Source organism: Pagrus major, chromosome 6, assembly GCF_040436345.1.
Source record: "Pagrus major chromosome 6, Pma_NU_1.0".
Taxonomy (NCBI): Eukaryota; Metazoa; Chordata; class Actinopteri; order Spariformes; family Sparidae; genus Pagrus; species Pagrus major.
In genome coordinates, this window is record NC_133220.1 from 7,542,985 (window position 1) to 7,558,981 (window position 15,997).

Sequence of the window (15,997 nt, forward strand, 5' to 3'; positions counted from 1 at the left end):
AAAAGGAAACCCACATGTTTTTAGACAATCTACATATCTACAGTATAAATCAAACCTGTCTATTATCACCTAGTATCCTTCTGTCGAACAAATCATCAATTCTTCCAGCTATCCTTCCAGCTATTGTATCTCTCTGCTTACCTACCCAAAATTAGGTATGAAAATGAAATGCCTTTTTTTTCAATGCTTGGTTTGGGAGCACACATTCAGTTTTAAGGAATCAATCTAAACCCTAACCCTCATTATCAGGTCTACACTGTTGGACCGACAGAGTGCTTTAAAGGTAGGGAGATGCCATATTTTAGGGCTTTAGTTGTAACTGCTGCACCAACATCATTTTGACAATGAAATAATTCTTTCTGGGGGAACAATGACAAAAAACGAAGGTTCTCGACTGACCCTCTGGCCTCTTAAGTTGGACAGGACAACAAGGGTCCTCCACTGATGGATGAGGCTGAAACCCAGCCTTAACCCAGGGTCAAGCAAAGGTTAAAGATTAAATCCAACCCAAAGTTCCCATTTTAGGTTTGTCAGTTCTCACACTGACTGATGGCCCATCTGGTCCTCCCACTGAAAGAATTCAGGATGGACTGATGCGTCTTGTCCTCAACATGATGCAGAGAAGTCGTTGTGCACAAGTCAAGAACGTTCTCTCATGTTTCTGGACTAATATACAAACAGTTACAGAAAGGCTGAGGCAATCTCATTGGGCTAAAATACTGCTATGTATCTATGTGACGACCAACCTGATCCAAATCCAGAGTCAGTCCTCTGTATTCATTGTGAGGAACAAAAAGACTGTTTCAAAAAGAATAATTCAGTGCCATGGAAAACAGGAGTGTGAGGGTGAGGCTGCCAGTTTGAATTGTCTCCACTTACCTGGAAGTGCTGGAAGGTTCTGAAACGGTCATCACATCTGTCTGAGAAAGTCCTGAGAGTCCTGAAGAACAGCAGAAGATCCTTGTTCTCCTCCACCCTGAAATGGCATTCAATACATCATTAAACATTTTTGAATTGAACACTTCTGACCCTCAAAGTTGATGATTTGAATTTTGAATCGGTTTCTTCAGATGTGCATGAGATGGACAACTGGACGTTTACAATGTTGACATGATCTAACATTTGCTAATTTACAATTATAAACAATTTTATAACCATTAATTTTGCAGGTAATAGACACATTACAAATCTAAACACACTGATGGCCAGTAGGATGATGGGATCAACGACATCATTAAGATACATTGTTTGGGAACCATGAATGGTGAAACTTTGGGATGCTCTTTAAGCAAACTAAAGAAAACCAGAGAAAGTAAAAACTGTCATTAGGAATTTGCTTTTCACTCAATGACAAACACAAAACTTAAACTTGTTAATTGTTATTATTCATTTATGTTATCTGGATGAATGTGTTATTCTACTACAAACTTCAATTAACTGTCAGTCTTTACTGCAGAGGGTTCAATTTGAATGACTGTTGTCTCATTAACATTCTGGACAACAGCAGGCTTAAGAAATCGGTCTTAACGAACAGACTTGAAAATGATTTAAATTGACACAAAAATAAACGTTTTTTAAAATAATTTCTTTAAATATAGTCATACTTAAAACGTTATGTCTAAAAGTAAATAACCCTGAACTACTCACCCAAAACCTTTAAAAGCTAGGATAAAAAAAGGTACTTTCTTATTTACAGTATGCTGTAAATCACAATGGCAAAAAATAAAAAATAAAATCATTGTTTTGGTCTGTTCGCTCTGTCTGAGTGAGCCTGGGACATTCTGTGAAAGGCTTTCCAGAGTTTTCCATGGGGGCCCGGGGCTAGACGGCAGCCGGGTGAAGTTTCCAGACGACTGTTATTCCACACAGAGCTGATGGAAACATGGCAGCACCCTCAAATATAATGGAGCGCTAACAAAAAGACAGAGGGAGACTGATTCCTTGTTTGATAATGTTGTATTGAACTGATTTGGTCCTACTGGTTCTGAATAATGCAGTCTGATAATATCTTCAGTGTAGAACAAATTAAACCATTCATCACTGATTACAGTGCAAAAAAGTCTTCATCATCACGTAGTGATTCTAATGAGATGTAAGGATTGGAAAATTTGAGTCGCTTCAGTTCATCGTCCCACATAAGCAGTAACATTTGTTTGCAGCAAACAGTGGAAAAATGATCAAATTAAACAAAAACTAAAGAACAATGGACCACTTTGCTGAGGACACAGTTTGGTTTTGCATTTTGGAGCTGTCACTTTTAAATTGATAGTTCTAATTTTCGAATTAATGAAAACTAACAAGTAATTTCATAGAATAAATGAGCAAAACCCATGTGGCCTACTCCTAAATGAAGATGTAAAACTACAATTTATGTTCCATCAGTTTCAGAGGCTTTTACTGCCTCTACTGCCTCTGCCTCTTCAGAAGCTTTTACCGCTTTTACTGAATGACAAGCTGATAAGTGACTTATATTTAGTGTTGTGGTTATCCGTTTGTTCTAATGAAGAGAACCCCAATAGGTCAGTTTACCTACAGGGAAAAAAGGCATGCAAGAGATCAGAGTAACACCTGCAGTTAAAGGCACAACCTGTTGTTTACACATTGAATTTGGATAGTTACAGATTTCATACTTTCCAACAGCAGTTTAAATTTCAATTGAACAGACAGCACTGATCAACAAGGAGTGAGATGTCTTAACAACTACTAAAAAAAATTCTAGTATATTAGTATTTATAATATTTGTTTTGGATGTTCATGGACCTCAGAAGATGATTCCTAATGTTCTGATCACCCCGAGATTTATTAGCCTCATAATCAACCACTTAACTTCTCCATCAATGTTGTTTTCAGTCAACAGAGAAGCTGTGGTTGTGGGTCGTAGGATTAGACAAAGTAACATTTGTCCTGTTTATCAAAGACATATTGATTTAAGATTTGTTACCTCTGTAAGTCGAGTTACAACAACCTGTACAGCTGCTCTTCCACTCTTCCACTACTCATCCAAACTAATCATCATTTTTGTGGCCATTTCTCTGGCTTGAGCGCATAAAGACATCACTATTCCGCTTAACACAGCTTGGATTGGCACAGTCATTTTCCCATCAGGGGAAACAGCTGATAATGAGAAAATCACCACCATAAAATCTGAAACATGAGCTGTAATTCAGGGATTTGGATCTGCATCACTTTGAAATTAAGTTGGACACTTTAACATAGATGCATAACAAATGACAAAATCTAATAGGTATAATGCCTCAATATTTGTTGATGGCAGTCATGCTCCCCAGGAGATGAATTCTTGGACTTGAAGTCCTTAAATTGATATCAATGTTGCAGCCAACACACAAAAAGAAATCACAAGTTCAGTGTTGCATTGTCATCTTTACATGTCCAAAATATATGCATTTTTACTCTAAGTGTTCCCATGTCTTGTAAAGCAACAACCTTTTCACCTCCCCTTTAACTTCAGAGCAGACTGATATCTCCTGCTGCTGCCCTGATCTCACAGTTTGGCTTCAAACTATCAGCCTGGCTTCAACCAGGAAACACAAGCCGTATTTTAGACATCCTGGATCAGAACTGCAGACTGGGAGTCAAAACGGTGGACATGGATCAGTTGGCTCAGATCCCTACATGACAAGAGCAGCACTGTGTTCTAATTGCAAAGGTTCATAAGGAAGTTTGACATAATCCAGTCTTCCCAGAATGCAATGCATCAACACCATTTCCACATCGCAATCATTTGCTACAGAGGTTCTAAAATGTTCTGCTAATAAACAGTTTGGTAAATGTGAGACTGCATCTAAACTCAATGTGACCTGTGGCCCTTTGCTGCATGTCATCCCCCCTCTCTCCCGTTTCCTGTCACTCTTCAGCTGGTCTATCGACTAAAGCCGTGAAAAAGGCCGAAAATATATAGAAATACATACATAAATGAATAAAAGGGCCATTTTTGTGTAAAAACGATGTACATCCACACAAGCTTTTCCAATACCCTTCTACTCTGCGTCATCAACTCAACTGTATGTTAACACAGCCAAATTCACGGTTAAGTTGTTCTCATATTTTCATTATTTAGCTTTTGTTTCTGTTGTCAGAAAACTGAAGAATATCAAAGTAATTTAACTGAAGCCCACACAACCCTCATTCTAAAAAAGTTGGGATGCTGTAAATAAAACAGAATGTGATAATTATCTCATCTTTTTTGGCATATGCTCAATTGAAAACAGCATAATACAATATATTTAATGTTTGACCTCATCAACATCATTGATTTTTGTAAATGTATGCGTACCCTAACCCTAACCTATTCTGAATTTGATGCCAGCAACATGTTTTAAACATGTTGGGAAAGGAGCAACAAAAGACTCTGTTTGGAACTTCCACAGGTAAACAGGTTCACTGCTAACAGGTGATAGTATCATGATTGGGTATAAAAGGGGTCTCGTCTAAAGGATGCAGTGACATTCGCCACTTTGTGAGACACATGATTGTATAAAGGATATAACTATGCGGGCTCAGGATGACTTCATAAATCCATTGTCGGTAAACAGATTTTGCTTGCAAATGATTGCATTCTGTTTTTATTTACGTTTTACACAGCGTCCCAAGTTTTTTGGAATTGAGGTTGTAGATTTGTTATATACAGGTTAACCAGGCAATCAATCTCATGCCAGTGCAGCCTGTGTAACTACAGTGTTACTTGGAGTATTAACACAGTTCAGAGAGAGCAGAGGACAGATGTGGAAATGACATGTGTCTACTGAGTAAAAATAACCAATAAAAATCACGCTGTGAGTGATTATCTGTAACAGTTCAGTCCAACTTGATTTAACAAAGATTATCAGTCTGATTTGGACTATAAAACCATGACTCCCTCCCTCCCTCCCTCCCTCTCACACACACACAGACTCAAAGAAGGCAGCAGTGTGTCAGAATCATTATCTGCAGTATTTTTCCATCTGTTGTTTGCCAGGTTCTGCAGACTGGACCATACAATCCAGATGTGGTTTGGCCTCAGATATAGAGCAAATCAAACTTCTGCTTTGTGGTGCTGATCCACTGGCAGAACAGATGCTTTCTGGCAGACTGTGGTTATCAGGACATCAAATGAACCCGAGTTATCACACCTACAAGACATTAAGGTTAAACAAACACAACTGAAAGAGCTTCACTTGGGTCTAGATGGTCATTAATAAAGCAGATGCTCCTGATGCTCAGTTGAAGACTGGAGTGGACCACAGATTCAAGGCAAACTGCTTTGTTGCGGTGTCCATTGTTGTACATTGTTATTATCGTTTTTATAACAAGAGCTGGCACAACTGAAGACTACAGTAAACCTAAAAAATTACCTTTCGACTGACTTTTCATAAACGGCATCGTCTTTGCTAGACAGACAAATAAATAAAATCTGTGGCCTCACCAGACCACGGTGAAAGAAAAAAAAAGTTTAATCCTCTGCAGTTGATATAGGATTAACTGAAGGTCAAACATTATTCCTTTAATCAGCAAGTCTGATTAAAGGTGAACCAGAGATTCTGTGCTTAAATGTCATTTGTAACCCACTGGCTTTGATCACAATGAACATGTGAAATAAAATAGTGACCAAAGCTCCAGACATAATGGAGTAAACCACAATAGACCAGATTCAGCCCAGATAATTTGATCAGTCACAGCAGGACAAAAACAGGTGCAACTAATTTCAGTGATGGCTGAGCTCCATTTACAGGTAGGTACATGTGCCAGTAAGCCAGCACACCTAAATGGAATGCAGCCATTATGACTGTAATGAGTTACACGTGTGTTTGACAAGTCAAAATGTCAGCTGTGAGAAACGCTTGTTGTTCACGAGTAGCGAGCGGGGGGGTGAGAATGAACTGGATGTGTGAGTGAGGACGTTCAGCTGGACGACAGACGTGTGTAGTTTTGAGATCTTCTTCCACTTTAATAAACACTTCAGTTAAGTTAAACAGAGCGCTTCATCCTGACAGAAATAATATCCAGTATTAAATATGTTGAGTTGGACTGAGCAGGCAGACAGTGTAAATAAATGATGAACTAACCGGCCGCTCGATTTCAGTCCAGTCTGTTTTTTGAGGCTGTCCTTCAGATTTTGGAACTGCTGCAGAAATTTTCCCCCAGTCAAGCACAAGAGCATGGGCAAGGTCCAACACTGATGTTGATGGGGTCTGGCTAATAGTTGGTGTTTCAGCTCATCACAGAGGTGATGGGTTTGAGGTCAGGACTTTCGCAGTCTGCAGGCAGGATCTTCCACACTAGACTAGAAAAACCATTTCTGTACTGTATGTACATGGCTTTGGACATGGGATGCTTTGCCTTGTTGAAACAGAAAAGGGGTCTTCCAATAATAACTGCTGTTACACTATTCACAAAAAATATCATGGTATGCTGGAGATTTAAAAATTCTGTCAAAGGTCTCAACAAAAGCAGGAACACAGACTGACTCAGACCAAAAATGACTCTTCCAGTATGGCCATACTTTGTAGGTTAAGATACATTGTGACATGTACATGTTAATGTGTAGTCACACTTGCAACGGTGGTTATTTTAATCCATCATTTAATCGTCATGCACAATTCAAGAATACATTTTTTGTATCTCCGGCTTGGAGGTAAAGTTCACCTCTGATCAACTCTGACCTGCAAATTTCAACATTTAGCCAAAAGAAACAATGTTGTCTTAATGTGCCTTGTTTTTAGAAGCAGAGAAGTCAAAAGTGAAGCAATGTTCTGTCAACCAGTCCAGTAAAATATTACACTACCAGTCTGCAAACTGCCACAGCACTGTCGCAGACCTTTTACACCTTGTGATCAATCGTAAAATACTTACTAATTACCTTCAGTGGATGCATGACATGAAATCAGGTTCAGTGCCGAGTGTGGGAAGATTTTATTGAACTGGAGACTAATGTGAGTGTAACCTTTACTGTGTACTGAGATTGAGAATGTAGATTTATTCGACTGATTTAGATTTTTGATCAGAGATGACCAAGTTTCATTTTTACACCATTCCTTTGATGGATTAATGATGATTATAACAAGTAATTAATCATCATTAGGGTACATTTTAAAGTACTGAATCATTACAAAGAGGCTGACTGGTTGAAAGGTTCATTCCAGACACATGCCAACAAACAAACAGAGGGGTCATTAGGGATCAGATCAGCTAAACATCAGTCTGCAATGTTAGTTCTTACCCAGACAGGAAACTGCTGAAGTTCTGCAGGTCACTGGCGTCCATCACCACGTTCAGATCAGTGATCGTCCTCTCAGATCTCTGACCCTCCTGCAGGACAAACACACCATCAATTACTCAGTTTTAAAAAAAAAGTAAAAAAAAAAAAAGTGCGTCAGTGCAGTGATGAATGCTAATGTGTTATCGCAAGAAGCTTGTTCCTTTCTGGAAACCAGTCTGTTTTCAAAGTTACAGAGTTAATTTGCATGATCTGAGAATAAAATGATAATAGAGTGAGCAGGATTCCTTTAAACATCGATCTCCACGTTAAGTAGAAAGGTGTTCCATATTTGGGGAGCCTGTGAATGGTTTTTCAGTGGGTTACGATGTTTACTGGAAGTTGTACTAGCTCACATTATGTTGCAATATAAAAAGTAGGTATTAATAAAGAGTGAGGAGAGAGTGTGTGTTTACAAAATGACTTGTTTCCAAAACACACTGCCAAATAATTAATGTCTCCATCAAAACAAGTTAGAGCTTTGGAAGATAAACAACCATTTTAATGACACTTCATGAGCCAGACAGGAGAGGTTCAATGAAACCAGCTGTTCTTTTGTTCAGTCAGAATGAAAACTAGAAAACTTATGGACCTACATGAAGCAGGTTTACAGATCATGATAACACAGAATCTCCTACAAGTATTGAAATTTGGCACCAAATATCTGGTCAGGTTATTGATCCTGAAACTGAAATTTGAATAGATAATTCCTGATTTAAATCATAATTTTACCAGTTGATGTAGACTTAATCTTATTTAAAGATAATCTACAACTGTCTGTGTTTAGACAACATTCATTGTTGTAGTTGCCAGTGACATGACTTTATCTAACACCACCTGATGTTGTTTCTTCCACTGAGGCAGTTTTGTCTGATGTCTGATTAGATGACACTTAAGACCTATCAGTGATATTTCTTCATTCTCAGGTTTGATGCATGTCTGGCAGCTGGATCTGAGGTCTGAACAGCTACTAAAATCTAAACTGTGCACTTGACGTCTCATTAGTGAACCACTGAACATGGTCCTCTGTCACCCTCTGCTGGCTCTACCCAGCACCAACACCTAATCTGTGAAGAACACAGGCAATAGAGGCGTGTGCCCTTCAGTCTGTTACCTGTTACCAAATCCAACAATAGTCTTTGAAGACTTATGCAGAGCTCTGCTATAAAGCTGCTGATGTTTGTGTACTGTTTGGAAAAATATTATCATTTTATTGAGGTTGGGGTTTGGCTGGAGTTCTGTTTGATGACCAAACTGGATCTGAACATCTACACCAGGTAGATTTTTGAAGCTGATACTGATATCTGTGATAAGCCAACATTGACCAAGAATATTTGGTTGTAATCATGAGTATACTGGCCCAGTAACTGTACCAGCAAACATAACATATTACAAATAGCAGGGAAAACATTAGATGGTTTGCTTTGTTGCTACTGGATGGGTACTACAAAATGGACAGAGATAAAGCTAGATGCCAGATTATTCGATCAATGAAATGACTCACCTTGACCTCAGACAGCTGAAACTCCACCTGAAAGACCAGTTTAGAGCAGTGACCTGATACACAGAGCTGCTGGACCCGCTTACTGCCATCTGGTAAACATATCAAAACATATCATTTCATCAATAAAACACAAGAAAACAGAGAAGGCTGTGAATTCAGACAGTGTTGTGCTCTTACTGCTCTGCAGTGTCTTTGTGATGCAGCTGTTCAGACTGATGCCATTCATCTGTGTCTGCCGCTTCAGATCCTCCTCCAGCTCCTCCACCTCCTCCTTCAGCCTCGACAGCACCATCTCCTTCCCTCCTCCTTGTCTCTGTCCATACATATATGACCTGTGGAGAAGATGACATACTGTTCATTTACAGTCACGATGTAGAGTTGTGTGTGGGAAAATTCTACAGATTGCAAATTTAAAGCAGGTGTGATGGGGATTTAACAATGACTGTCGAATGGAAAATTAAACTCACATGGCATCCTGCATTTGTCCTCTGAGGTGGAACGTTATGTCCTTGTGGTTTTCCTTCTGTTGGTGCTGCAATGCTGTTACTTCAGCCTGGAGATGCTCAATCTGAGCCTCCAACACCCTCACCTCCTCAGTGTGCTCTTCGCTCATTTTCTCCTCCATCCTGAAAGACACACAGTGAATAATTCAATAAAAATATATATATTTGGAAGTTTCAGTGGGTGAAGGCAGGTTTTTGTGTCATGAGATGACTTTTGTTGTGAATTGGCACTATACAAATACATTTTGATTGATTGATTGATTGATTGATTCAAGAATGTAGTATAAAAAATACTGTTACATAAATAGGCTGACGAAATAACTACGACAGAGGGGTTTAAATGAGATACAATATGCAGCAGGTGTGAGGCTGCTATGTGAGACTAGTTTGTTTAAACTACTGATGAGCAGTGCTGAAAAAAAGGGAAATACTGAAAAACCATAATGACGAATGATGAGAAAATACTGATTATGGCTGCAACTAATGATTATTTTCATTGTTGATTAATCTGTTGATGATTTTCACAATGAAGAAAGAAAGTCCACAATCCAAAGATATTAGTTCACTGACATAGAAGAATAAACAAACCATAAATATTCACATGTAGGAAGCTGGAATCAGAGGGAAAAAAAACTAATTTATCGACTATCAAAAATAGTTGGTGATTAATGTAATAGTTGTCAACTAACGTTAATCGATTAATACTTGCAGCTTTGGCCAATACTGATGGAGTGAAACAGATAAAAATACATATGGGACCTTTGAACATTAAACAGGAACTAAACCCCAGCAACACATTTCCCACCTGAATAACCATGTATATGGGTATTTGGTGGTGTTGTTGATTGATTCAGGTCCATACCTTGAAATGCATTGCAAAGTATTTAAATTCTACACAAGTGAGAGGCTGTTTTTACATTGTGTTTAGGTATAAATGCACTTCCCAACCGCTCAAAGCGTCGCTGACAACCTAAAGTATAACACCTATACGCTGTCACAAGGGTTGACTTGGCTTTAGTCAGTGTAATTCAGCGTTAAAGCACGAGCGTTAGTAAAATTTAGCTAGCTTAAATGAGGACCGCTGACTTTAGCAATAACATTACACTAGCTAGGAGAAGTTCAAATGAACGTACCGTATTCGTCTCCGTTATAATGTCGTGTAAGTCGAATAAAAGTGACTCTGAAGTAGTAAATTCGCAGATAAATACGAGTGTTTCTGGTGTTTGGTTGCTAAAATAAAAGACGTCTCCTCACCTGACAGATTCTCCTGCTCGCTTCACCCTGACAACCAAAACAGTTCAGAGCCTCGCGCCCTCTGGACTGTACCACTTTTCACAAAGCGGAGGGGACACTGACTGATTCTGTGAAAAGATGTCAGACAGTGTGCCTCTCTGTAGAGACAAATTACGGCTCATTTTTATAAATTAATTTCTAAAAGTACATATTAGTGATTTATTGTTGCTAATAAGCACAAAATAAAAGTTGTAAGAGCTGGGAAATATGAGACCCCCCCCCTCTAGATGTACATAGAAAACCGTGCGATGGTTGTAACGTAGACCGGGGTGAAGTTAGTTTCAGGCTGGAAACAAGCCTGTGTTTTAAGTCCGATAAAAACAGGTGTGAAGACATTTTGGCATAAATTTCGAGTCAATCGGTCAAGTGACCTGGAAAATAAAAACATCCACATGAATCCACATGAAATCCACATAAAATAATCATTGTGTCTAGATTAGGACTAGGGTGGGTGTCCCGTGTACAGTGGTTTCATCCTTGCTGCAGCGGCCCCTGGTTCAAGTCCTACCTGAGGCTCTGTGCTGTATAGATTTTCTCAACTTAATCAATTGCTTATTTTGCACTGGATCAGATTTAAACTACTCCTGAACATCCAAAAGACCCTGGAAAAAATTGGCAACATTCATTCTCTTACGTAGTTGTTGCTGAATGGTTACAGCTATTGAAATAATTGGCCGATGTTGTCATGAAAAATGGTGACTTTTCTTTAAAATATTCATGAAAAATATAAATTTCCACTAAAATCCAATAAAAACAGGTGTGTCTCATTCAGGGGTGAAAGTAGATTTAAATTCTTGCCGGTACTATTACCAAAACCTTCATTGCCTCATATTGTTCTCTCTCTCGCTTCATGCATTTTTAAAACAGCAAAGTCAAAACCCAAACAAATAAAAACATTTCAATATTTTACTGTAGGCTACCTGTGTGGAGTAGGCAGAAATTAGAAACACTTGACAATATGATAAAATATTTATTTTAATTATTAAGGTGCTGGCATGTATGAAACATTGATAAACATCCAGAATACTTTCTGCCGTGAACACGACTGATATTCAATAAACATAAAAATTGGAACATTTTAAAGTGTCTCTTTTAACAGGCTTATGTGAAAATTTCATAACATGAAACATTTTCAACATCCTCATTTCATACCTGAACAGTTAACAAGTCTCTGTCTTTGGACTTTCTGACATACTAAGTATCACATAAATGATTAAGAACAGATGGTCATGAGCAAAAACTCAAAGTGGATCTACCCCTCATCAAAATACATCACCTAAAAGATTTTCCACAGAGGCCATCCCCATAGCAACCGCTCTGTTTCGGAAGTAGACGCGCATGCGCATTCACGTACTGCTGAGCGAAATCTCTGGTCGTTAGCTCATAAGCAATTTTTTTTCGAGTTGGACGGATAGTTCAGAAACAATTCGGAATGAGTTAAAAGAAATGTATAAACAGACATAGTAGTGTTCAAGACTGCATATTGCTAGCGGATCTATTTTCTGACCCAAAGTGCGGCCGTGACTGGTTCTGAATGAGGGCTTCAGCAGGCAGCCGCTCTCCCCCCTCTTCCTGGTACTGCGTACCGCCACTGAATCTTTTAGTGGTACGCAGTACCGTACCGTATATTTGTAGTCAATTTGTAGTCAATCGGTCAAGCAGAACCCTAACCCTAACCCTAACCCTAACCCCAGCCTTAAGCCAGTCTCCTGAAACATTGTCCCTTTTCACTAAAATATTCACCAAAAATACAAATTCCACCGGAATCAAATAAAAACTGCTGTTTCTTCTTTCTGCCAGTACCGGCGACATTTGTAGTCAATCGGTCCAAAGACCTGGAAGCTATTGAAAAAATGGGCCACTTTTTTCTTTAAAATATTCACCAAAAATACAAATTTCACCGGAATCCAATGGAAACTGCTGTCCCTCGTTCAGCGAGTAGAGGACCACATTCGTGACGAATTTCGAGTCAATCGGTCAAAAGACGACCGTAACCCTAACCCTAGCTCCATAACCCTAACCCTAACCCTAACCCTAATGCCAGCCTTAAGGCAGTCTCATGAAGCATTGTCTCTTTTCACTAAAATATTCACCAAAAATACAAATTTCACCGGAATCCGATGGGGACTGCTGTGTCTCGTTCAGCCAGTAGAGGAGCACATTTGGGAGCGATTTCGAGTCAATCGGTCCAAAGACCTGGAAGCTATTGAAAGAATGGGCCACTTTTTTCTTTAAAATATTCACCAAAAATACAAATTTCACCGGAATCCGAGGGGGACTGCTGTGTCTCATTCAGCGAGTAGAGGACCACATTCGTGACGAATTTCGAGTCAATCGGTCAAAAGACCTGGAAGCTATTGAAAAAATGGGCCACTTTTTTCTTTAAAATATTCACCAAAAATACAAATTTCACCGGAATCCGATGGGGACTGCTGTGTCTCATTCAGCGAGTAGAGGACCACATTCGTGACGAATTTCGAGTCAATCGGTCAAAAGACGACCGTAACCCTAAGCCTAGCTCCATAACCCTAACCCTAATGCCAGCCTTAAGGCAGTCTCATGAAACATTGACTCTTTTCACTAAAATATTCACCAAAAATACAAATTTCACCGGAATCCGATGGGGACTGCTGTGTCTCGTTCAGCCAGTATAGGAGCACATTTGGGAGTGTTGGAGCCTATTTAGATAATATTATTCTTTTTGATTGCTTCTGATTGATTATGGTAAAATAATAATTATTTACACTATTTATTTATTATTGTTTTTCTGTAGCCACAGTCAGGGCCCTCCTCCTTGTCAGGCGACCCTCCTCCCGTGATTTAACCCTAACCCTAACCCTAATGCCAGCCTTAAGGCAGTCTCATGAAACATTGTCTCTTTTCACTAAAATATTCACCAAAAATACAAATTTCACCGGAATCCGATGGGGACTGCTGTGTCTCGTTCAGCCAGTATAGGAGCACATTTGGGAGCGATTTCGAGTCAATCGGTCCAAAGACCTGGAAGCTATTGAAAAAATGGGCCACTTTTTTCTTTAAAATATTCACCAAAAATACAAATTTCACCGGAATCCGATGGGGACTGCTGTGTCTCATTCAGCGAGTAGAGGACCACATTCGTGACGAATTTCGAGTCAATCGGTCAAAAGACGACCGTAACCCTAACCCTAGCTCCATAACCCTAACCCTAACCCTAACCCTAGCTCCATAACCCTAACCCTAACCCTAACCCTAACCCTAATGCCAGCCTTAAGGCAGTCTCATGAAACATTGTCTCTTTTCACTAAAATATTCACCAAAAATACAAATTTCACCGGAATCCGATGGGGACTGCTGTGTCTCGTTCAGCCAGTATAGGAGCACATTTGGGAGCGATTTCGAGTCAATCGGTCCAAAGACCTGGAAGCTATTGAAAAAATGGGCCACTTTTTTCTTTAAAATATTCACCAAAAATACAAATTTCACCGGAATCCGATGGGGACTGCTGTGTCTCGTTCAGCCAGTATAGGAGCACATTTGGGAGCGATTTCGAGTCAATCGGTCCAAAGACCTGGAAGCTATTGAAAAAATGGGCCACTTTTTTCTTTAAAATATTCACCAAAAATACAAATTTCACCGGAATCCGATGGGGACTGCTGTGTCTCATTCAGCGAGTAGGGGACCACATTCGTGACGAATTTCGAGTCAATCGGTCAAAAGACGACCGTAACCCTAACCCTAGCTCCATAACCCTAACCCTAACCCTAATCCTAATGTCAGCCTTAAGGCAGTCTCATGAAACATTGTCTCTTTTCACTAAAATATTCACCAAAAATACAAATTTCACCGGAATCCGATGGGGACTGCTGTGTCTCGTTCAGCCAGTATAGGAGCACATTTGGGAGCGATTTCGAGTCAATCGGTCCAAAGACCTGGAAGCTATTGAAAAAATGGGCCACTTTTTTCTTTAAAATATTCACCAAAAATACAAATTTCACCGGAATCCGATGGGGACTGCTGTGTCTCATTCAGCGAGTAGAGGACCACATTCGTGACGAATTTCGAGTCAATCGGTCAAAAGACGACCGTAACCCTAACCCTAGCTCCATAACCCTAACCCTAACCCTAACCCTAGCTCCATAACCCTAACCCTAACCCTAACCCTAACCCTAACCCTAATGCCAGCCTTAAGGCAGTCTCATGAAACATTGTCTCTTTTCACTAAAATATTCACCAAAAATACAAATTTCACCGGAATCCGATGGGGACTGCTGTGTCTCGTTCAGCCAGTATAGGAGCACATTTGGGAGCGATTTCGAGTCAATCGGTCCAAAGACCTGGAAGCTATTGAAAAAATGGGCCACTTTTTTCTTTAAAATATTCACCAAAAATACAAATTTCACTGGAATCCGATGGGGACTGCTGTGTCTCGTTCAGCCAGTATAGGAGCACATTTGGGAGCGATTTCGAGTCAATCGGTCCAAAGACCTGGAAGCTATTGAAAAAATGGGCCACTTTTTTCTTTAAAATATTCACCAAAAATACAAATTTCACCGGAATCCGATGGGGACTGCTGTGTCTCGTTCAGCCAGTAGAGGAGCACATTTGGGAGCGATTTCGAGTCAATCGGTCCAAAGACCTGGAAGCTATTGAAAAAATGGGCCACTTTTTTCTTTAAAATATTCACCAAAAATACAAATTTCACCGGAATCCGATGGGGACTGCTGTGTCTCATTCAGCGAGTAGAGGACCACATTCGTGACGAATTTCGAGTCAATCGGTCAAAAGACGACCGTAACCCTAACCCTAGCTCCATAACCCTAACCCTAACCCTAACCCTAGCTCCATAACCCTAACCCTAACCCTAACCCTAATCCTAATGTCAGCCTTAAGGCAGTCTCATGAAACATTGTCTCTTTTCACTAAAATATTCACCAAAAATACAAATTTCACCGGAATCCGATGGGGACTGCTGTGTCTCGTTCAGCCAGTATAGGAGCACATTTGGGAGCGATTTCGAGTCAATCGGTCCAAAGACCTGGAAGCTATTGAAAAAATGGGCCACTTTTTTCTTTAAAATATTCACCAAAAATACAAATTTCACCGGAATCCGATGGGGACTGCTGTGTCTCATTCAGCGAGTAGAGGACCACATTCGTGACGAATTTCGAGTCAATCGGTCAAAAGACGACCGTAACCCTAACCCTAGCTCCATAACCCTAACCCTAACCCTAACCCTAGCTCCATAACCCTAACCCTAACCCTAACCCTAACCCTAACCCTAATGCCAGCCTTAAGGCAGTCTCATGAAACATTGTCTCTTTTCACTAAAATATTCACCAAAAATACAAATTTCACCGGAATCCGATGGGGACTGCTGTGTCTCGTTCAGCCAGTATAGGAGCACATTTGGGAGCGATTTCGAGTCAATCGGTCCAAAGACCTGGAAGCTATTGAAAAAATGGG

General features: G+C 39.8%; 1 protein-coding gene across 1 annotated transcript in view; it reads right to left on the reverse strand.

Annotated features, from left to right (window-relative positions):
• The window catches only part of cenpp (centromere protein P), a 90,056-nt gene extending 79,562 nt beyond the window's left edge, over positions 1-10,494 (reverse strand). The window contains exons 1-6 of the mRNA XM_073468866.1: positions 10,393-10,494; positions 9,224-9,382; positions 8,934-9,088; positions 8,757-8,845; positions 7,217-7,305; positions 880-976 (exon numbers count right to left, since the gene is read on the reverse strand). Of these exons, the coding sequence (XP_073324967.1) occupies positions 880-976; positions 7,217-7,305; positions 8,757-8,845; positions 8,934-9,088; positions 9,224-9,381 (588 nt within the window). The 5' untranslated portion in view covers position 9,382; positions 10,393-10,494. The remainder of the gene's footprint in view (positions 1-879; positions 977-7,216; positions 7,306-8,756; positions 8,846-8,933; positions 9,089-9,223; positions 9,383-10,392) is intronic.
• Between the last annotated feature and the right edge of the window lie 5,503 nt (positions 10,495-15,997).